Source organism: Aedes albopictus, chromosome 3, assembly GCF_035046485.1.
Source record: "Aedes albopictus strain Foshan chromosome 3, AalbF5, whole genome shotgun sequence".
Taxonomy (NCBI): Eukaryota; Metazoa; Arthropoda; class Insecta; order Diptera; family Culicidae; genus Aedes; species Aedes albopictus.
The window spans coordinates 367,872,003-367,895,122 of record NC_085138.1 but is presented as its reverse complement, the minus strand read 5'-3'; the positions used below and the strand labels follow the sequence as shown (position 1 = coordinate 367,895,122).

The following is a 23,120-nucleotide window of genomic DNA, read 5'->3' as shown; positions in this document are numbered from 1 at the left end:
CGCTGTTAGATCAAGTCAGGCGATGGGGAATTACGATTAGATTTTGTAAATTATCGCTTCGATGAGAATTTGAATGTTTTCAAAGGTGAATTGACACTATGCTTTCAACTTAACTCAGCCCTTCAACACGAGTATGGCATCAGCATTTCAAAGGATGTATCTGCTTTTTGAAATGAAACCTGGCTGGTATTTAATTGTTCCCACGCAATCTATCGCCAGAAAAGAAGAGCAATTTCTCTGCCTGCTTGTGTCCAGTGATGGAATTACTCTCATCATGAAGCAATTTGCGAGTGTAAAGCCAACACAAGGCTTACTTACGATTCCGAGAGTAAACAGTGTGTGAGTTTAATCGCACTCGCCTGCTTCGTGAGTAAGAAGCAACACAAAAACAGAAACACTCATGAGTTTTTATTCGTGAAGAACTAATGGAGGAGCGGGAAGTGCATTTTATTGTGATTATAAAAGCATATCCTGTGATTATTATCCAATATAACGTAATGCTTTATGCTTCATTGTTCCTGAAAAGCAGCACTGCCAGTCGTTAAAATGAGTTTTTCGTCAAAATGCAAAAAACTCACGAAGCTTTGCGAATAACATGCGAGTGCTTGCCAGCTTCGTTTACTCACGAATAAAGAAGTGCGAGTATTCTCGGGTCCCTGCTGTTCACGGGTATTTTTGTGTTGGTTTGTGTCTGCTCAGCTGCAATCTTCGTCATTTTCCATCTCTGCTTGTGTCTATGTGCTGTGTGGGAAATATTAAATACTATGAAAGAAGCTAATATATCCAAAACCATTTATGCCCTTTTGCAATGTATGCGCCAAATTTATTTATAAAGCTGGATTAACATCCTGATAACAATCTAAGATGGAACTCGAATGTTGATGTTATCTTATCGATAAATCGAAATGGTATGATAGTCGCACGTAAAGACTAAAGTTCAAGAGTACAAATGTGTTGAGAAATGAAAAAAATTGAGACGGAAATTGCTAAAACAAATCCACGAAGTTCTGTTTGGATTTGAACCCACGTCTCCCCAATTCGCTAGACAGCGTGTGTTACCAACTTTGCTACTGAACAGGTAACGATTCTATGGAGCCAAAAGCCAATTTAAATCCAATACCCACCTCAAACCACGCTCTTTTTCGCAATAGTGCATCTCCTTTGGTTCTTAAGGTGAAACATCAAGAAAACCCATTGCAATTTTGTATACAAACTTTAGAGGCACAAATCTGACGAACGAAACACCAAACCAAGCCGCACTTGTTTATGTTGGCTTTGCTCACTTGGAAAAAGAGGCAGCTTTTCCAAATCGAGCGCATTTGTTTACGAATTTTCAAGATTGGTGCTCTTATAAACGTGAGTAGGGGACCATATCGGCTATTGTGACAGCCATATTTGCATTCTCTGAAGTTTCTCCTTAAATGTCCACTTCCAGTACTCTCGGAGACTTCTACGAACAACAGTGAGAAGTAGTCGTATTTTTAGTATCAAGACTGTTTGCCTATCCACAACACAACTCATTCACGACACTCAAATGAGACAATCAGTGTGTGTATCAGACGTTTAACTCGGTCGCAAGTCCCTCGCACGTCCCCTATTGCGATAGAGAGACTGCCGCTCTGTTTTAATTCCAATGTTGATGTAAATTCCTGGAATTTGGAAATTACAACGCATGAATGCTTTGACATTCATACATGTAACAGAAACATGTGTTTGATGAACAAATTGAGATTTGAATTATGAAAAGAAATCCACGTGCGCTGGTAAGAATCGAACCCACGACTCCCAATTCGCTAGAAGGGTGCTTCGTAGCAACGGAGCAACGGAGCCACTTAATCATCTCCGTCCCCTGAATTCATAGACCGAACTCGATTCCACTAATGTACATGGTCTGTTTCCTTTCACAATCCAAATCTGCTTCTTATGGAATTAGATGAATATCTACACGTCTCTGTTGTGTGCAATATGATGAATGTTAGAGAGGTAGAGTAATTATTTTCAGGGGACGGAGATGGTCAAGCGGTTTCGTAGCTTGAAGGAAACAAGCGCCCCTCTAGCGAAATGGGAGTCGTGAGTTCGATTCCCACCGGAGCACGTGATTTTTTTTCCATAATTCAAATCTCAATTTGTTCATCAAACACGTTTTTCTGTTGCTTGTCAGGGCAATCAAACGTTGTAATTCCACTAGGCATGGTTAGTCTAAAAAAATCGAGAAATTGACATTTGTAGGGTGCTACGGTCACACTACCGTAATAGAGTCGGAAGGCACACTTATTATCATACGGATAAGTCATCGGACAGACAGTGCCCAAAGCTCACGACAATTTCCGAAATGTCAGAGCAGTCAAATGTGGAATGCTGATGTTTCTCGGATTACCACCCGAAATGGTATGGCATGATGTGGGTTCAAATCCCATCAGAACTACGTGGATTTCTTCCGCAATGTCCCACATCAATTTGTCCACACATTTGTGCCTATGCTCTCTGAATCTAAGATGGTTTTCTGGAAAAGTTTTTGGTGGAAATCGAGGCAAATGTAGAACTGAATCCATAGATTAATATCTTAGGAAAAGTGCCAAGGAAAAGCTTGATTAATGAAAAAATTTTTTTTTTTGTTTTTAATAAACAAAATAAAAACAAAAGAACTTTTCCTTCCTTGTGCGCTAACATCCCTTTTTTATTTTTTTTTACCCAAATTCTTTAGGAAAAATTATGGTAAAAACTTTGCATAACACTTACACAATTTACTCATGTTTTCTATAAAAACACCATTCTTTCTCTAAAAATCTGATACATGTTTCGTTCCAGCAATTACTTTAGTAATTTTTCTGAGGATTGCTCTGAAAAATTCTGAAAAAAAATCGTATGCCAATTCCTTGGAAATTTTCTTTAGGAACCTCTTCATCATTCAACAAATTTTTCAACGTTTTCCTTTTGCAAGGATGAAGGGAATGCTCTCAGGAAATTTTCCTAAACTATTCTATAAAATGTTCCGTGAAAATGTCCTCCAGCAGTAAATCATTCATTTTATGTAAGAGTTTCTTTGAGAATGTTTTAAGCTATTTCTCCGACAATTTCTTTAGGAATGGCAATGCTTTCATAAATTTTCCGATTATTATTTCAGGATTTATTTTTACAAATCTCTTCAGAATTTTCTCCGGTAAACTAATATGAATGTTTTTTAAATTTCCAAAGGAATTCCTGACATGTTTTAGTGTTTTCTTTGAAAATTTATTCATAAATATGCAGGACTCGGTTTAAGATAATTTCTTTTATTATTTCACCAACAATTTCGTAAAGATGTTCTCCAGTGAGTTCTCCAGTGAGGTAGTACCAATAGTGGTGGTTGAGACAATTCAGCACAATTTCGACCAAAACAGCTTGCAAATGACATTTTTAATAGATGCATCATACCTCATTCATAGCATTAACTCAATTTTGTGTTCAGGATTGGCCGAAAAACCTATTTTTAACAATTATTTTCCTTAATTTTTTTGCACCTTTGCACCTATAGTGGTGGTAGTGGTCCTATAGTGGTGGGTCCCATAAGAATTCAATGGGATGCGCCAGTATAGGAACCAATGTTAAATTTTACCTTCATAATAGGAACCATGTATCTATAGTTGGTGCAAGTGATTTATTGATAAAAACTGAAATAATCAATGGTTTTTACATTTTTCCTAGCAAATTTAGGTGAAAAACTACCGATTAACGTTTTCAGACTTTTTATTTAGTGGTATCATCAATTTTATTCAATTATTTTGCTACAAGGAGCTACTAATAGCACCACTATTTGGTACATTTACCCTAACATTATCTTGATAAACTCCTCTGACAATTTCTTGCGAAGTTCTCCTGGTAATTTATTTTAAAATTGTTTTCGGAAATTTATTACGAAATTCCTCTGGCAACTGTTTTTACGAATTTCCACGATATATTGAAGGAATTGTTCCGTCATTTTACTCTAATATATCTCTTGCAATTTCTTGACAAACTCCCAGGCATTTTTTTTTAATTTCAGACTTTCTTCTGGCAAATTCCTAAAGAATTCCTCCAATAATTTCTCAGGATTTTATTAGATAACAACTCCAGTATTCGCTCGGGTATCTTTTAAAGGGATTTGCTAAAAATTTCTTCCGGCAATTTTTTTGGACATTTCAACCAAAATTTTCTCAGAAAACTCTTCTGGTATTATAAAAAAGAATACTTTGAGTTACTTACGCGGTTTTTCCTACACACATTATTCGGGCATTATTTCACAAATTCTTTCGGCTTTTCTTAAAAAATTTTTTTGGCATTTTAAAAAAATATTCATGAGAATTATTCTAGGAATTTCTTCAAGAAATCATATAACAGTATCTTCAGAAATTCCTCCGACGCGTCTTTTACAAATTCCCGAGGTACTTTTTTTAGAAATTCCTCTGGTGGTTCTCAAAGCAGTTTCTTGAAAAAATCTCTTAGTACCTTCTCAAAAATATCATCCACTAATTGTACTAACTTTGGAAATCCTTCTATCAATTCAATTAAAAATAACTTAACCATTTCTCCAGGATTTTTTTCCGAAAATTTCTTACGGAGTATTGAATTCCAGAATTTTACCGCCAATGTTTATAGTTTTTTTTTACAGGCAATTGCTTCCTGAATTTCCCGCCAATTTTTTCTGGATTTTCTGTGGTTATTTCTTAAGAATTTTTTACAACGGTATTTTCCTAAAATACTTAGTCCTTTTGCAAATTCTTCCGAAATTTTTCCAGTAATGCACTTATGGAAAACTTGAAAAACTTTGCTAAACAAATTGTCAGAAAAATTTCTTGATAAGTTGCAGAAGAAATTTGTCAACTTGCCCAAGAAATTCCTGAAAAATAAGTTCCGTAGAATTGACCTTACTAATTTTCTCAGAAAATGTTGAAGACATAATCAGATGAATTTCAGATGAAAAAGCTGGAGGTTATAATGAAAAAATCCTAACGCATTACTCCCGAATTCTTCAAGATGTTACCCCGGGAATTTTCCAAGTGAAAGTTCCGGCAATTTCACCAGGGATTTTCCCGACAGGTCCTCTAGAGGTTTATTCTCTAATTTCCTCCAGTATTTATTGAGAATTCTCAAAGAAACAGAAATTCTTTAAATTTCTTGAAAAAAATCATCGGGCAATTTATTCAGACGACCCTCCTATACTTTGAGCTAATTCCTTCGATAATTCCCTTTCCGGATGTCGCTTAGTTATTACCACACCTTAAGGAGGCCTCTGGGGGTTTCATGGGCGCGGGGGGGGGGGGATTTCAGGAGCGCTCCAAGAGTGTCCCATGAAGTTTTGGGGGGTTTGGGGGCATTCCACGAAATTTAAGGGAGTTTCAGAGGTGTTCCAGGCGTATTCCAAGGGATTCATGTGCGTTCCAGGAGTTTTCGAGGTGTCTCAGGGGATTTCAAGAGTGTTCCGGGGGTGTTGCAGGTTTTCATAGGAGATTTCATGGGCGTTCCATAAAGTGTCAGACGGCTCCAGAAATGTTTCGATGTGTTTCAATGAGTTTCAGGAACGTTCCAGAGTTATTGACGAGATTTCAGGTGCGTTTCAGGGCTGTTCTAGAGGCCGCAGGTGGTTTCATTGGCGTTTCAGTGAACTTCAAGGGGTTTCGGTGGCGTTCAAGGGGTGCTCCAGGGGGTTTCGTGGGATTTCATGGGCGTTCCAAAGGGGATAGCCTTAAAACTGTGAAACGTCTCGAATTTCCTCTGAAATCTTTTCTAATCTTTCTTGAACGACCCCGAAATCCCCTTGAATCACTCGTTAACCCCTCCAGAATTCTCCTAAAAGCCCCTGAAAAGTCTTGATTCGTCTTGAAACAGCTCTGAAACATCCTTGAAGCCACCCCTAGGTTTCCCTTCCCTATCTGAAACTCCCACGAAATTTGAAAATGAAAATCTGACAAATTTGTTAAATTTCGACTAACGGTGTACATCGTTCAACAATTAGTGAGAATCTTTCCACATTAGGATGAGCATTGTCATTGATTTGTCAGTTACGCCTTATTCGTGGATCGCTCCGGATATGAAGGGTTCTGCAAGTGTGATCGAACGACAAGATATCAGCACATGATGCCAATATACTGGGGTTATTAAAAAATACATATTATTATAACAATGGTTGGGTGGTTTAGGCGGTTCCTTCGGGAGTTTTTTATACTCGGTTTTGAAAATCATACGAATCGTTTCAGGGCGAATGTGTAAGAATACAGCTGGTTGTTTTGTCACCAAGAATTTTGAACTCAGTTGCAGCAATGTACAGTTTTCGTCATTATAGATCCTGATGTCGACCCTGATGCCCTCCCCTGATTAGGAGTCGTTAATTCATTGCACTTGGCTCCAACAGTCGTCAAACAATTCCCAGCCCGCCAGAAAATCAAAACACTTTTCATTCGTTTATTGGCAATAATATGTACTCACCTGGTGGGTGGTAGAAGGCGGACTGCTGGCAGGACTGCGACGGCCTCGATCTCGCGTGCCGTTACTATGATAACTAGTAGGAACTGAAGAAGACGAACTTTGTGTGTTAAACAATCTTATGACCTGCTCTGGCGAGATAGGCCGCTTTTTACCATTATGTCTGGTAGAGTTCGGAACTGTACCTGAATTTCGAAGGGAGGTGAGGTGGGGCCGCGAAAAAGATTTCCGGTGGATTTTTTTTATTGTTATTTTTTTTGGATAATGGTGGATTGGAGTGGGAAAAGGATGCGTTGCAGGTGATATTTTTTCGGATTTTAAAAGTGGGAAGAGAATCAGAAGAATAAGAAGAAGAGTGGAAAAGTGGAAGTTTTGCGTTAGGGTCATTTCGAAGTTTTTAACTTTTTATCATAAAACATTGTAACGTTGGATTATCCTACAAACGGGGTCACACAGGACGGTTAGTAGAGAGAAAGAGAGAAAGTTTGTCTGAATGCGGGAAAAGGGGGAATTACTTCTTCTATGGATCAATTTTACAGAAGACATTCGGGAATCTACCTATCGAAGAAACGGGGTGGGTGGAAGAAGAAGAGAAAGAGAGTACATACTCGGAATTGACTAACAAACACACACGCTCGTAACGGGAAGTCCTTGCGTGGAAGGGGGTCGCTCACGAGAAAGAAGTTCACAATCTAAAAAGGTACTCGTCTTATACTCTACAATTCTGAAGGGGTTAGAATTCACAGTTCGGGCATTACAACACACATCGATTTCAACAGTTGGGTCTTCTTGGAGGATTCAGGATCTCGAAGGGGTCTTTTTGTATGTGTGTCTGTGGACTGTTGTGTACTTGAATTAGTGTTGGTGTTTGTAGGACCAGGGTTGAGGGAGTTGGATAGGGTTTTAAAATTACTTATTCTACATATCTAATTGAAATCAGTTTCCTTCGCTCCTTTCGATCTCCCGGAAGTCGTTGGTCAAGACATAATGGCAAACAGAATAGTTGGACCAGATATATTAATTTTCATATTTCAAAGAATTTAGCAATAAAGGATTAGGATAAGAAATTATCACAACTGTAGGGGTTCAACATCTACAGGGTTGCTTCAAATAACAAAGTAAAGGTTGCAGTAGTGAGATCTAGAAGAATCAGTGAGGGAAACTAGTTGATATAGACTATAGTTGAACTATCGTGGTTAAAAGTTAATTAAAGTATACAGGAGATCTAGCGATAGTTGTAAAGGATTCTTATGACAGGTCGAATGGCTGCACTTGGTGAATCCTAGAAAGCCTTGTAATGGCTGTAAATAAACAGATACGAAATGGCAGGACAGGAGAGGTGTGTTTTTTGGGTGGAAAGGTGTGTAGTAGGTGTAAGTGTGGAAGGAGGCCGACAGCAGTTCTATGCGAAGCGGCTTACTAGCTAGAGGACACGAAACTACGAAGAGCTCACATTGCAAAACAGAGCATGCTGCAGATGCAATTTAATCTGTAAACGCTGTCCGCCGCTTGGAGTTGCTCAAATTTTAAACGAGCTCAAATTTATCTACTACATTTTCGGATTTTTTAATCTATATTAACGAGATTTTTAGCCCTTGGCTAGTTCACTTCGGGACTCAAGCTTCACTTCCCTTCTGAAGGAAGAACACACAATTTGTGAGTTTGTCGGGAGTGAGATTCGATCCCAGGTCCTTGGCGTGATAGCCACGTGCTTTAACCATCACACCAGGTACGCTTCCCTTTCAGAAATTCTAGCCGTTGCGCTGTTCTATTATAATATTAAAAGAGGAAATTTTCGTAATGATAGAAACAACTTGAAAACAGAAAAAATGTATGGATTAAAAGTTTTAATCAAAATTAATATCAATTAACTCCTGCTGGGGATTAAAACAAATGATTATTTTGTGAAGGTTAAAGTTCACAAAATTAAAAAGATATAAAAAATAATTATTTCAGTTAAGAATCAACGCTATGAAAAGTTTAATTCGAAGAAAATATTAATCGAGGAAGCAATTTGAAATATTTGTTTTTGAGCATGAACTTGGTGATAATATCGAGATAACTTTTTTATAAATTACCAAAACAGAAAATGAGAAAAGTTCTTCACTCGAATATTTCAGAAGTATTTTTTTAATTTTTTGAAATATGTCCAACTTTAAAAAGTAACATAAACCTAATTAGAATCAGATTTTTTTCAAGTGTATCAAAACCGGGAAACTTTTTCTGCATTCAGTCATTGGAGTGGTTAAAACTACAATACAGTACGGACCCGATTTTGTCAGCCCCATTTAGCGACAACCTTTTTGCTCTCATTATCTAACGGTCAAATATTGACCAATTCATTTATGATCACAATCAAACTACTGCTGAAAGGCAGAACATAGAGGAATAAAAAGTATGAATATCTGTTTAAATTTTGGAGGGGAGCAAAAAATGTGTTCCGGAAAAGGGCTGACAAAATCGGGTCACTTATGTATTGAATTCAACCGAAACGTCGGGCGTAGAAAACATGTTGCAGTTCTAACTGCTCCAAAGACTGAAAGCCTTTAAATTTTTCCGGTTCAAACTCTCAGCACATCCTTCAAAAACTTTTTTTTTACCAGTGGATTTTTAGGAATACTACTACCCGAGCAGGAGAAAATAGCTTAAGAATACCAAACTCAGGTATGGAAAACCGAATACCTACAACCTGAATGAGGTATTAAGAAGCCCTGCATAAGAGGTAAAATACCTAAAATAATAACTGGTGTATATTCTGTGCATAACACGTGAATAATGACATCAGGTATGGCAATACCTCAATAATAATCGGCATATTTTCCATACAAATAGTAACTTTTCCATAACTGAATAATACCTCAAGCAGTGCTCAACACCAAACCAATAACTCGTTGAGGTATTTTATCAACATCTACAAAATACCAAAATAAGTTATTTTCAATACCTGGATAACCGACCAATACCTTGCCTTGGTATGATACCTGACTTTGGTATGCTCCAGTTATGGGTCAGTTATGCATTCCTGCTCGGGTATGAACAACACAATACTAAAATATCTTTTTACATGAAAGTCTGGTTAAAAATGTCTGGTTTGAAGGAAGGATAAATTTCCGGAAAAATAGTAACAGTTTGACAATGATTTTATTGCCCTTTTAAGGCTATACCAGTCGGCTAGTATGTCTGAAATAGACGTAAAAACTTGAAGTATTTTAAGGCAAAGTACGTTTAATTGGCAAATTGAGAGATAAATTTGTGAAAAATTATCACTTGTTTTGGTGGGATTCGAACACACGACTCCGTTATCGCTAGTCCGGCGCTTTAACCAACTAAGCTACAGAACAAGTTACAACTCTGCAGAATAGAAAGTCAAACTGGATTCGAAGCACCACCCTAAACCGATAACGAGAGTCGTGGGGTCGAATCCCACCAAAACAAGTGGTAATTTTTTCACAAATTTGTCTCTCAATTTGCCAATTAAACGTGCTTTGCCTAAAAATACACTTTTCTGTGTAGTTGTAACTGTTCTTCTCTCAATTTGCCAATTAAACGTACTTTGCCTAAAAATACTTCAAGTTTTTACGTCTATTTCAGACATACTAGCCGACTGGTATAGCCGGAAAAGGGCAATAAAATCATTGTCATACATGAGTTGCGTTCTCTCTAACGCAGTTGGACGGTCGTGCGTCCGTCCGCGTTGAGCGCTCAACGCATACTGAGTTTGCACCGATCATATGGTTGGTGACGGAGTATGTGTCAGTCGAGCTTCAATATCAACATTCTAAAAACAATACGCGCACACTTGTTGTTCGTAGGCCGCGAGAGTGCGGGAGGTTGGCATCTAAGAGCCGAAAGAGAGATAAAGTTGTGAAAGACGGTCCCGGCTTAGGGTGGTGCATCGAATCCAGCTTGACTTTCTATTCTGCAGAGTTGTAACTTGTTCTGTAGCTTAGTTGGTTAAAGCGCCGGACTAGCGATAACGGAGTCGTGGGTTCGAATCACACCAAAACAAGTGATAATTTTTCACAAATTTATCTCTCAATTTGCCAATTAAACGTACTTTGCCTAAAAATACTTCAAGTTTTTACGTCTAGTAACAGTTTATTGAAAAGTATAAGTAATAAGCCAAAATTCATATGTGAAAAAAAAATAAAAAAAGGTTTATCACCTTTTTTGCAATATTTAAAATACAAAAAAGAATATTAGGAAGCCAAAATATTCAATAAATATAGAGTAATGCGGGGCAAAAGTTCGCACCTAACAGACTTCACAAAATAACTATTGAACGAAAAGAAAATAATATAGTTTTTCTTCGTTAAACGGGTCCCTATCATGTTGCCTTCAAAACGTAGTACTAGATTTTTTCGCGTTCCTTTTCTAGTTTTAGTAATACAATTTTTAAAACAAGTACTCTAATGCGAACTTTTGCCCCATAGTGGGGGCAAAAGTTCGCATTATGCGGGGCAAAAGTTCGCACCTTGTACAGGGTAGTTTATTGGTGTGATGTTCATTTATTTCATGTTAATTCATGTTCATCTTCTCACTCTAGCTATGAAATCTGTTTCTTTTTGTTCTTAGAATTACGACCCAACTGGAATACGACCTGGTGTTCAGCTTTTGTATAGAGTGTGTTTTATGAAGACTTCCACAACTAATAACTAACAGCTGTCCTTAACAGCGTTACTGAAGTTGTCAAAATACATTGTGGGGTAATCATAGAGATACGTGCTGCACAAAATACACGAAAAAAAAATCAAACATGCAGCAAAACTGTTGAACGGGACTGTTATCGAATCTTATCCTCGTCAGTGTGGTGATGGACTATAACTGTGAATTTACAAACTAAGCTATGAAAGACCCCGGCAAAGTAGATGAGCATAAGACCTTCAGAAACATACGAAAAGACACGACGAGGATGACGAAGAAAATGTTTTAAACGGTTTTTTACCCTTTTTTCATTTATTGATTTAAATGCGTGAACATAATGTTTGCCTTACAATCAATCTTCTTACAAAACTATGTGCAGACCCTCTGTCGCAACGATTTCAGGGTACATACTACTCATATTATGCATATATAGTAGTTTCTATACGAAATTATCATTGCTCCAAAGATTCTGTAATTATGTTGATGTTCTAGACTCAGAAATCTAGTGCGAACTTTTGCCCCACAGCTACTGCGAACTTTTGCCCCACTGTCGAGGTTTTAACAATGTCCCTTTCTACAAGAAGCGCTAGTAGTTTATTGTTTATTCGAGTGCACCTCGCGAACTACTATGGAATAACGATTCTCCGACATAAAGAGGTTATGCGATTCTTTTTCTTTCCGTTACTACAAATTCTTATTCCAAAAGGTCCAAAAATTCTATCAAAACCTCTAGAAACACATTTTTTCGCATAACTCTGCCAAACCGTAACGAAATCGTTCCAAATTTTATTGACGAGTAAGTGACCTGATTATGTGTCGAACCCATACAGATTTGTTTGGGTTCTTAACTCGTGCTCAGAAAAAGACCCACTGCGAACTTTTGCCCCGTGCGAACTTTTGCCCCGCATTACTCTAAGCATCAGAATGTCAACAACCTGTGCAAATGTAGCCCTGCTTACAAAGACACATATTTTTATGCCCAAACGTTTAGTTTTGGGTGCATTATGTCTTTGAGAAAATGTCGTTTTATTTATGACCTTTTTCTCATTTGAGTGAAAATAAGGAAATCCCTCTAGTTCAGTCGATTTAAAGATATGATATTCAAAATTTTATTTACGCTTACAAAATGTTCACAAAGTAGTTGAAGAGTTCATTTGGAGCGATGATTCTATCTCTCATGGTTCCTAACTTAGGCTGATACAAATTTAATCTTGACTTTTTGTCTCCCCCCCCCCTTCAAAAATTTTTGGCTGGGTTTTGCATTTTGAGGGGGCAGATAAAAAAATGTTTATCAAAATATCGGGTCTAGCTAAAAGTTTTTTAACAAATCCGATGAGTTTTTAATGTTTTTCAGATTAAATGCTTTATTATTTTTATCCCCCCCTCGACTAGCCAAAGAGTGGTGGGACAAAAAGTGAAATAAATATTTGTAACGGCCTTATGATTTTTTGTAAGACTTGTATTGTAATTATCTCTGAAAATCGAGTTTCTTGTCTTGTTTCGGACGGCAATACTTTTTCATTCGCGATTTTGTGAATTGCAGATTTTCATTTTTCATATTTTTATTGTCATGGGTTCGATCCCAGCTCCGGCACTTTCGACAGTTGCTCTTTCCCCCTGAGAGCAGCTGACACTGACCCTCTTCTGAGCCCATGGCTCAAATGAACCCGGATACTTGGACATCGGCGAACGGCAACCCATAATGGACCCCAGACGCGCCAACTTGGTCAAATTATTGGGGGGGGGCAAAGCCTGGTTTTTCCGATGTTTTGTATGGGAAAATCGAAAAATTGTCAAATATTGGGGGGGCAAAACCATGCTTGCCCCCCTAAGTTGGCACCTATGATGGACCCCCAATCGAACTGGAAACAGGAACAATCCTCGTGCTCATCATTCTACCATGATGGGGTAGAAAGTGAAAGCATCGCAACGGTAATCAGTTCGATGTAGTACAATTAGAATAGAATACATTTAGGCGCTGTACAAAGTGTATGTACAGTAGCCTGGTGCACGGTTTATATGGAAAAACATAAAAAATGGAAAAACTCCAACTCCTGTATACTTTTTGAGTTCCATTTTGGTCCCATATCAACTGTGCAAAATTTCAGATCGATCGAAGAAACTATATTTTAGCGCCCGCCATTCTTAGTTTTTCATACGATTTACTATGGGGAAAATTTACTTCTTCAAAGAAAAATAGCTTGAGGTCACCCATTGATCCCTAAAAATAAGTCGTTGAATGATTTCTGTAGAAAACCTCACAAGGAATCAGACCTTCGAAGACCGCAAAGTGATGCGACCTTCGTGGAAAAAGTTATTAAGCCTTACCCAATCGATAAAATGACGAGATTTTATTATTTATCGTTATTCCTCGTAAAATTTTCAACAGAAATCATTCATCGATTTATTTTTAGGGGTTAAGGGGCAACCTGTGGCGATTTTTCTATGAAAAAGTGGTTTTCTCCATAGTAAATCGAATGAAAACTTCAAACGGCTGGCGCTAAAATATAGTTTCTCCGATCGAGCTGAAATTTTGCACAGTTGATATGGGACCATAATGGAACTCAAAAAGTGTACAGGAGTAAAATGTCTTTTTGTGTCCCACGCTAATGTACAGCTTCCAATTGGAATCGCTCACTCAGTGCCATAGTGGACAAAAGAGCTGTAAATTAGGTTTAGTGATTGAAGAATAAAAAAATATAAAAAATATGATGAATGTACCATATTATTATTTTTAAATTTCCTGAGAAAATTTTTATTTGCTTTGTAATGTTAAGGAAAATAGTATAAGAGTATATTCAATACCACTAAACGCTTATGCGATTACAGAATATTTTTCATTTTTCATTTTCATTTTGCAGCATTTGGTGGGGCAATGAGAGCGCAAGTCAGTCCAAAGCCGATGATAAGGAGGGGTAATGGCTGAATAGTCTTTGCTGACCACATAAACGCCATGGGATAGGAAAAGGGTATTTTGGTGTGGGATTACACGGGAAAAAATCGGCTGCTTGAAACCTGCTAAATGAGTCATGATTTCGCGTAAAATGTGTGTTTTCATGTTATAAATATACACCACAAAAAAGGTCATAATTTCATGACTCATGTTGCTGTAACGTCACCTTGGCGTTACGTTTTTCATATGTATTGACAAAAATTTGTAAGTTAAGTTATGATATCATGCCCATGAATACCAGAACTATTAACTAGATTCATAAAACCAGAAGCGGTATTCATAGAACTAGTAGTTGTCATTTATGGTTCCAGTTTTATTAGCGAAATTTGGTAAGTCGGTTCATATTATCATGAAATACGTACTCAAACTATGAACTAAATTTATGAAAGCTTGAGCATTACTCATGGTGCAAGTATTTGTCATTTATGGCACTGGATCGATTTGCGAAAAATGGTAGTACTGGTCATGTTATCAAAAAGCATGTTCTAAATTTATTACCTAATGTTATAAAATCATAAGCAGTATGCATGATTCTAGTATTTGTAATTTATACTATCGGATTAATTGGTGCAAAGTGGCATTTAAGGTCATGTTATCGTGAAGCTCGCACTCTGAAATCATGAACAAGGTTCCTGAATATTGAAGTAATTTTTATGATTCTGGTATTTGTCAATAATGATGCCCTTTTTATTAGCAAAATGCCGTACATAGAGGGTTTAGTGGTTAAGCCGAGGTGAAGAAATTGAAAAAAAGTTAAGCCCGGCTTCAAATGTTGCTAAGCCTGGTTTAAAATTTAAGCCCGGGTGAAGAAATCGGCCATTACCGTATTTTTTCTTCTGCTGATGAAGCTGGCCAAAATTTTGTGCCGGAATTGTGCGTGAGCTTGATTGTTCTGCTGCTGATGAAGCTGGCCGTAGTGTATTTTAACTTAAATGCTAATTCTACACTCGGAATGTAGTTCAATAATTATATAGTTTACTACTATTTAAGTAAGAACAATTCACTACACTTTTTCGAAAACCAAAAAAAAAATCTCACCGGAAAACACTGCCGCTCACAAAAGGCGCCTTGACAGAAGTGACAAAAATGGCGTAGGTGATTCTGCGCGAGGGTTTGCGTAACGCTTACAGTGCCCAAATTCGTTTGTTGTGATTCATGATTTTATGACTCTGCGTTATGTTTATACGACTCAGCGTCTGGTTGAGATGACTCAGCGTCATAGTTTTATGACTCAGAGCCATGCTACCATGACTCAGTTTTATGGTATTCAATTTATGAAATTGAGCTTAATTTTTTCATAACGCTTTTGACGGCCATGGCTTTTGTTGATGGAATCAGTTATTATTATTCATGATAATCGTTGTTAACGTCACGATATCATGACTTGTAGTTACAATATCATGAAGCGACAAGTTTTATGATTTCATAACATTTTAGTCATGGATCCGGCAACGAATTTTTTCCCGTGTAGGGTGTTGGTACAGACTTGACAATATCAATGCTATTCAGATGCAAAATAATTTTAAAGCTCAATAGTGAATCGCATACCTTCCAAAACCAAAAAACAATAATCCTCAAAATGACAAACAAGTCATAGAAAGAAAAAGCGCCCGATTGTTTATTTTGTTCAACAAACGGAAACTTCTACACTCTCCGACTCGCCAGTCACCCCGGAAAAAATGTCCCTTAAGTTCTGGAAAATATATTATTCCCAATTAAGCCTTTAATCGAATTGTCCGCGTGGTCTTGTAGTACCCCTACTAGGTAAGAACCAGTCATTGCCATACATATTAAATGCTAGACATGACCCTATGGATAGCATTTGCATATGTAAAAGCTTTGCTGATGTGACTTTCCTATTAGGCAATTCTCTCATCTCATGTTTGTCTTCAAAACCTTGTCAGGCATAGAAAATTGAAGTTGATAAGCAATACATTATAAGGTTTGAATTCCCATAGAATGAGATCATTTATTCGCACTACAACACCATAGAAGATAATATCACATTGGCTGATTACAGTACAAATGCGAAAAATCTCCCTTTTCCCCCTATCCGCAACCCGGGGACGCGCCCTGTTGGATTTCGAAAGCCTCGGAGAATATTACAAACCTTCAATGGCATTCCCATACACTAACCCACATTGCCCATTCAGGGGTCTGACTGGGCCTATTATCCTCCCTCAGTTTGTAATATTCTCACCAACTTGGAATTATATTTTCCCGGCACATAAATGACTTCGACAAATGTTCGATGTACTATGCAGCAGCATGATCAGTATAACTATATCAGATGAATTGAAGATCTGATTTTTACAGAATTGTTTGCCATTGATTATACATTCAGCTATAAAATATAAAATTCTTTGGAGGTAATCCATAAAAAAATTTTAAATATGTTTATTGTTGCGAATAAATACAAAAGAAACAATGAGATCTGAAAAATGACCAAAACATCAAGTTTTCAATGGAATGTTTTTTTTTTGGAGAATTTCCTGAAGGATTCCATGAAAAATAAATCCCTAAGGAACCGTGGGAAAAATTACTGATGGAATTCATGCACGAGTTTCTGTCATAATTCTGGAAGAAAATCTGGCCGTATTTCTTTGCATACGTGGAGAAATTTTTGAAGGTATACTTCTTTGGTAGAATTCTTAAATAAATCCGTTTGAACGTTTTCAGAAAAATAAAAATTCTTTCACGAAGCCTTCGAATAATTTCTTCAGAAATTCTTTCAAAATTTTCGAGCCAGGAAACCTGAAAGCGAAGAAGCAGGAGGAACTTTTTCAAAGGAATTCCTTGGTAAATTTTCGATTGCATACTTGGAAAAATATTAAAAGGTTATTTAGGGAAAGAAAAGATTCATGAAGGTACTATCAATGTATTTTCGAAGAAATCGCTTCGAATACTTGGATAAATTTCTAAAGATATTAGTGAAGGAATAGTTGCAAATCATTTGAACGAATGCTTGGTGATTCATATAAGAAATTTTTGAAGTAGTTCCTGATGAATTCGTTGTAGGATATTTTTTAGGAATTCCTTGGAGAAATCTCTGACGAAATATCTCTTGTGTTGTTTTAAAGGAATATCAAGATGTTATTTTGTAAGATTCCTTGAAACACGAATTCTTGAAGGAATCTTTTGACAAAATTTCTAATCATTGGAGAAATTTCTGAAAGAGTCAACGGAAAAATTCTTGAAAAATCTTAAGAGAAATTCGGAGGAATTACTGTAGGACTTTTTGGAGAAATGTCTGATTTTTTTTCTGAAGGGTTCTTGACCTAAATCCTGGGAATATTTTCGAAAAATCTTTGGAAACGTCTCAGAAGGAGAGTTTGAGGAATTCTCAAAGAAATTCGGAAAGAATGGCTGAAAAATGCCGCCTTGGTAATTCTGGAGGAATTTGAGAAGCAGTCGTTTCCTTGCAGGATATTTGCAAAAAAAAATGGTAAGAATGCACTGGATACCTTTTTCCCCATTCCTAATACATGCCTCGTTACACTATGGAAAAATCTCCTGTATCCATCCCTCAATAGAGTAATTCTCGCACGAATTCCGGATATATTATCTGAAGAAGTTCAGCATCAGGAAATAATCCGAGATAAATGTTAGTAGGAGGGATTCCAGAAGAAAGCCGTGGCGAAATTCCGGGAGAAATTGCAGGGGTAATCCCGGAAGAAATCTCGGGAAGAAATTTACCAATGAATCCAGAAGGCATCACAGCAGAAATCATAGGAGAAATCCTGGGAGCATTTCGTGAAAGAATTGAAGAAAAATCTTAAGTGAATACTCTGAAAGAATTTTGGAAGACATCTCGGGAAAAATCTAGGAAGGAGTCCCAAAATAGTTCCTGGCGGAATCATTAAAATAACTCGGGAGGTTCCCTGAAAAAAATCTGCGTAAAATCCCTAAAGTAAAATCGTAAAGAATCCGTTAAAACACTAAAGAAATCTCTAAAGAAAATCTTAATAAATATTGGAAGGAATACCCGAAAGAAGGCCGGCAGAAATTAAATTCCAATGGAATACTTTAGAAAATTTCCAAAAGAAAACCGTGAAGAACCAATGAAGGAATCACGGGAGAAATATCTGATGGATTCCCTAAAAGGACCCAGGATGAATCACTATTTAAATCCCTAAATAAACTTTGGGAGAAGCACATGAAAAGATTCCAGAAATAGTCCCGGAAGGAATTCCTAGAAGAATCCTTGAAAAAAATCGCTGAATGAATCTCGGGACGAAACTGTTAAGGAAGCCTGGGAGAAATCAATGAAGGAAGCCCGCGTTAAATATCTATAGGAGAGAACACAAAAATAATCCTGGAGATATCCCTGATGCAGTCTCGAGAATATTTTTTGGCAGAATCTCGGAAGAATACCGAAAGAAATCACTAAAGGAATCCCAGGATTAATCAATGAGGGAATCCAAGCAAGAATCCTTGAAGAAATGTTGCGGGAATCCCAGAAGAAGTCAATAAAGAAATTCAGGATGGCATTGCTTACGGAATTCCAAGAATAATTCCTGGAAGTATCTTTAACAGAAACTATCTTCGACACAGTGCCGGATTTAGGCCTCGGGGGGCCCGGGGCAAACCCTAAAAAATGGGCCCCCAGAATCAAAATTTCGAAAAAAATGAACCATACAATTACGTTTTTTTTTTTCTTAATCTTATGTATTATTTTAGACCTAATATTGAAAGCTTCTGATTTTTGAACTTCTCCTTAACTCCGACAAATAGAAAATTATTCGAACATTCAATTTGATATTTGACTCAAATGTCAAAATGCTAGCGTAAATGACATCTCGTTCAGATAGTACATATATTTTAAACTTTCATCCGAATTGAAAACATTTAAACAAGTTTAATAACTTAGCGTTCAGTTAAACATCTACTAAAACATGCAGCAACTTTATTTGAGATTGCACGGGATCGACGAGTATTCCAAAATTCAGATTATATAATGATTAGTCTCGGGAGCAACTGTAGCAATAAATCTGAATATCTTCAGTAAAACCAAACATAAAGATATGGAAAGTTACAGTTTCCAGGACACTCAGTTTTCAAAACTACCCTTAACTCTCAAAAATCTCCAGAATTCATCATCTTCTCTTTTTCATAATAGCAGCGAACTGATACAAATAAGTATAAGACATTTGTTTTCAAAATATAATCATAATCAACAAACGTATGTATAAATGTATAATCATTGTGAAATAATAGATAAATTTGTGAAACTATTGAAATTTATATTGATGTACAATTACTCAAATACTTAATCTTTCTTGCACTCTGCTTAGAGACACTTTTTGTAGCAACTTGAAGTCACGGAAAAGTGTTTCCACTCGATAAGAACTTTCAAGGGTTTTTAGAGAAAATCGCATATTTTCAAATACTGCACCAAAAATTATGAAACTTTTGATTTCGAATTATTCTTAAGAGAAAATCCAGATAAATGGCCAAACATAGTTTAGATACCTTTAGGAACCCTATTATAAGTTCTTTTTTAAGTATGACGTCCTCACTGGGACACTGCTTCTTACCTTTGTGTTTTATGAGCACTTCCACAGTAACTGTGGAACTGTTATTAACAAAGAGTTTCCTTTGTCAATGACCATTTCGTATGTGCATACCGTGTGGCAGACACGAAGACATTCTTTTCCTAAGGAAGTCAAGGATTTTCCTCTACGAAAAATTCTTGGAACGACCGGGAATTGAACGCGTCACCCTTAGTATGGTCATGCTGAATATCCACACCTTAACAGCTGTGGCTATAGGGGCTTTGTATAAAATATGAACGCTCATTCACGTGAATTTCATGTGGTTTCGTTGAAAAATATAAATTGTATTTCGGATTCTTGGGGGGCCCCCTTCATCGGGGGGCCCGGGGCACTTGCCCCCTTTGCCCCCCCTTAAATCCGGGCCTGCTTCGACAGAAATCCCTCAATGAAGCTAATGAAAAAGCCGGAAAAACTATGCCCAAACTCGTGGAAAATTTTCGAAAAAATATTTTTGAGAAGCTCATTTTATAAGCTTTAATCGCTAAAATTTTTCGCATGCACTTTTTTTTCGATTTTGGGTTATGGTCAATTTTGTTGAAAAATGTCCAAATGTGCCATAAAAGCCTTTTCTTTGAAAAATCATAACTCGAGAACGAAGCATCGTAGAAACAAAGTTTTCTAATGAAAATGAAAGCAAATTTTCTCAGGAATCAAAAAAAAAAAAATAAAATGGAAAAAGTTTTTTACAAAACTTTTCACCGTTGAGCAAATTTATAAAGAAAAGCCGGAAAAAAAAGTGTCCGAACTTGTGGAAATTTAAAAAAAAAAATTTAGATGGTAATTTCATAAGCTTTGATCGCTCAAATTTTAGGAATGCACCTAATTTTCGTTCCTGAGTTATGGCAAATTTTGTGAAAAATGACTAAATAATATAGGCTTACATGGTCATTTTCACATAATTGACCATAACTCAGTAACGAGAAAAAAGTACATTCCAAAAATTTCAGCAATCAAAGCTTATAAAATTACATTCCCAAAAAAAAAACATTTTGGAAATTTTCCACGAGTTCGGACATAGTTTTTACGGCTTTTCTTTATGAATTTTCTCAACGGTGGAAATTTTTTCACTTCATATTTTTTTTTTGATTCCTGAGAAAATTTCTTTTATTTTCATTAAAAAACTTTGTTTCTACGATGCTTCATTCTTGAGTTATGATTTTTCAAAGAAAAGGCTTTTATGGCACATTTGGACATTTTTCAACATAATTGACCATAACTCAAAAACGAAAAAAAGTGCACTCCAAAAATTTCAGCGATTGAAGCTTATGAAATAAACTTCTCAAAAATATTTTTTCGAAAATTTTCCACGAGTTCGGACATAGTTTTTCCGGCTTTTCTTTGCAAATTTTCTCAACTGTGGAAAATTTCGTGGGAAACTTTTTTCAGTTCATATTTTTTTTGGGTTTCTGAGAAAATTTGCTTTCATTTTCTAAAAAAACGTTGGTTCTTCGATGCTTCGTTCTTGAGTTATGATTTTTCAAAGTAGAGTCAGGAGAAAACAAAAAAAAAACACCTGAGTTTTCCGGGAAAATAGGCGACTCTGAATTTTCCTCAATTTTTTTTTGTTCATATATCCATGAGCCCTGCCTGTGGAAAAAGTTTCATGAAAATCTGAGATCCTTCGGCTCAATTTGTACGATAATAAAAAAAATGCCAACTTGTAGTATCTATCCATGCATCGAGCTATTGTTTGAATTTTCAAATTTCAAACTTTGCTATTGTACTGCTGATTTATATCCAGCATTTTTGTCTTATCCTACATCACGTTTTGAGTTTTGATCATCAGTGATCCACCCACTCATGTAACTAGCAGAATAAAATTTGAGCAACTCTCTACGGTTACACTCCAACGTTGTTTTTCCTTGCAATAAACTACACTACCACAACAAGAAGAAAACCGTGAGCGATCAACACCTGGATATCATGCTAAGATAGTTCACTCATGCTAAGTAGAGAAGGTCAGAATACGGAACGATAGGAGTAGGAGAAACAGATGTCCATAGAGTTGGAGAGGGTGACAGAGCAAGATGCAGTCGAGGTGGAATACAACTGCTATTCTATAGGGTCTATCAAATGAGACTAGAGAGGAAAGAGCAGACAGACTATTTCGATGGAAGGGACAGATTTCTAGCTATTCTATACCTATTTTAGAGAAACATACGAAACGTGGAAAAGTGAAGAGGTTAGGGAGCATTCCAGAGGACAATAAAGTATAACAACAATCAAAAACGATATGTTTGAAATAGTTGAAAGGTGACTCTAGTTCTAAAAGTTTCGGAAACTAACGGTGAACTAGGGGGAATAAACAGGAAGGAAGAAGAACAAGAAGGGCTTAGCCTATGGGGGAGAAAAACGTTTTAAAAATATTTTGTTGTCTCAAGAAGACTAAGTTTTACCTGCACCAGTTGAAACACCTAAACTAGCTGAGTCTAAATAACTACTTCTACTTGGCAATGAACCTCCTTTGGAAGGGACACCGGCTGTGTTATAATAATAATGAGGAGAGTGTGGTCTTTCTCTTTCTACTATTGTATATGAAGTACCGGGTGGTGAATAATATAAACCTGAACGTCCTCGCAGGGAGCTTGTGCTGTTGCCGATCCGGGACGACGAAGTGCCGTACGGGCCGATGACGTCCTCGGCTTCGAAGCTGTTGGACCGGATGGTGGCCCCGCCGGAGGACGACAGTGTGGTCCCTCCGGTGCTCCCGACGACGCCTACGCCGACGGCACTGGGGCCACCGCCAACAACGCCAACGCCGCCGACGCCGACACCAGCAATACTGCCGCCAGTGTGGTGGTAGATCGAGTTGACCGGCGGCGAGACCGGCTGGTAGCCGCTCCTGGAGCTCCAACGGGACGGGCCCAGGTCGCACAGCTCGGCGTAGTCGTTCCCGGCACCCATCGCTAGGGGGTCTCCGCCACCGGGGGCGCCCCCTAAGCGCATTTCCGCACACCTGCAAAGAGTGGAGAGAGGAAGAGAGAGGGAAGACAAAGCGTGAGAAACAATCCAATTACACTGCACATGGCGACCGTGACGGTCGGAAGGTGGGTCTCCATATGAAAACCAATCTAGTTAAAATGATGCATGGTTCACGGAACGCTTATGTCGCGTCGTCATTATTACAAAAGCGATTGGCGGCACGCAGAATTATATAATTTTATGGTGATTATGCCATTATTGTTTGTGTTTCTTTGTAGAAAGGATCAGATACGATTATGAGATATGAGAAGAATGATGACAATTATTACGCAATTATATGGATTGTAGCTACATATATTCTGTTCACCTTGGTCCTACATATGAAATCATTGCTTGAAAACTGAAATAGATCCTAGTTTACTTCGTTCATCATCTATCGATTTTTATCTAATAGTTATTATTTCTTTAACAAACAGCAAACGAATATCATGGGACTTTTGTTTTCAAATGCGGAGATTTGAATACCCAATGTCTACACTGAATTACCCTGCTTGGACAACGAAGAAAGCAGCCAATCACTGAACTAACAAGGAAGTATTTTTCCTCGC

The 23,120-nt window shown here is 37.3% G+C and overlaps 1 protein-coding gene across 8 annotated transcripts in view; it reads right to left on the bottom strand.

The window, feature by feature from the left end:
- The window catches only part of LOC109397126 (whirlin), a 343,758-nt gene extending 321,191 nt beyond the window's left edge, over positions 1-22,567 (bottom strand). For 5 of the 8 annotated variants that reach the window (XM_062855530.1, XM_062855537.1, XM_062855532.1 and 2 more), the window contains exons 1-2: positions 21,987-22,567; positions 6,442-6,623 (exon numbers count right to left, since the gene is read on the bottom strand). In XM_062855530.1, the coding sequence (XP_062711514.1) occupies positions 6,442-6,623; positions 21,987-22,536 (732 nt within the window). In that variant the 5' untranslated portion in view covers positions 22,537-22,567. The remainder of the gene's footprint in view (positions 1-6,441; positions 6,624-21,986) is intronic. The other 3 variants (XM_062855533.1, XM_062855534.1, XM_062855535.1) reach the window with 3 other exon arrangements.
- Positions 22,568-23,120: the final 553 nt, after the last annotated feature.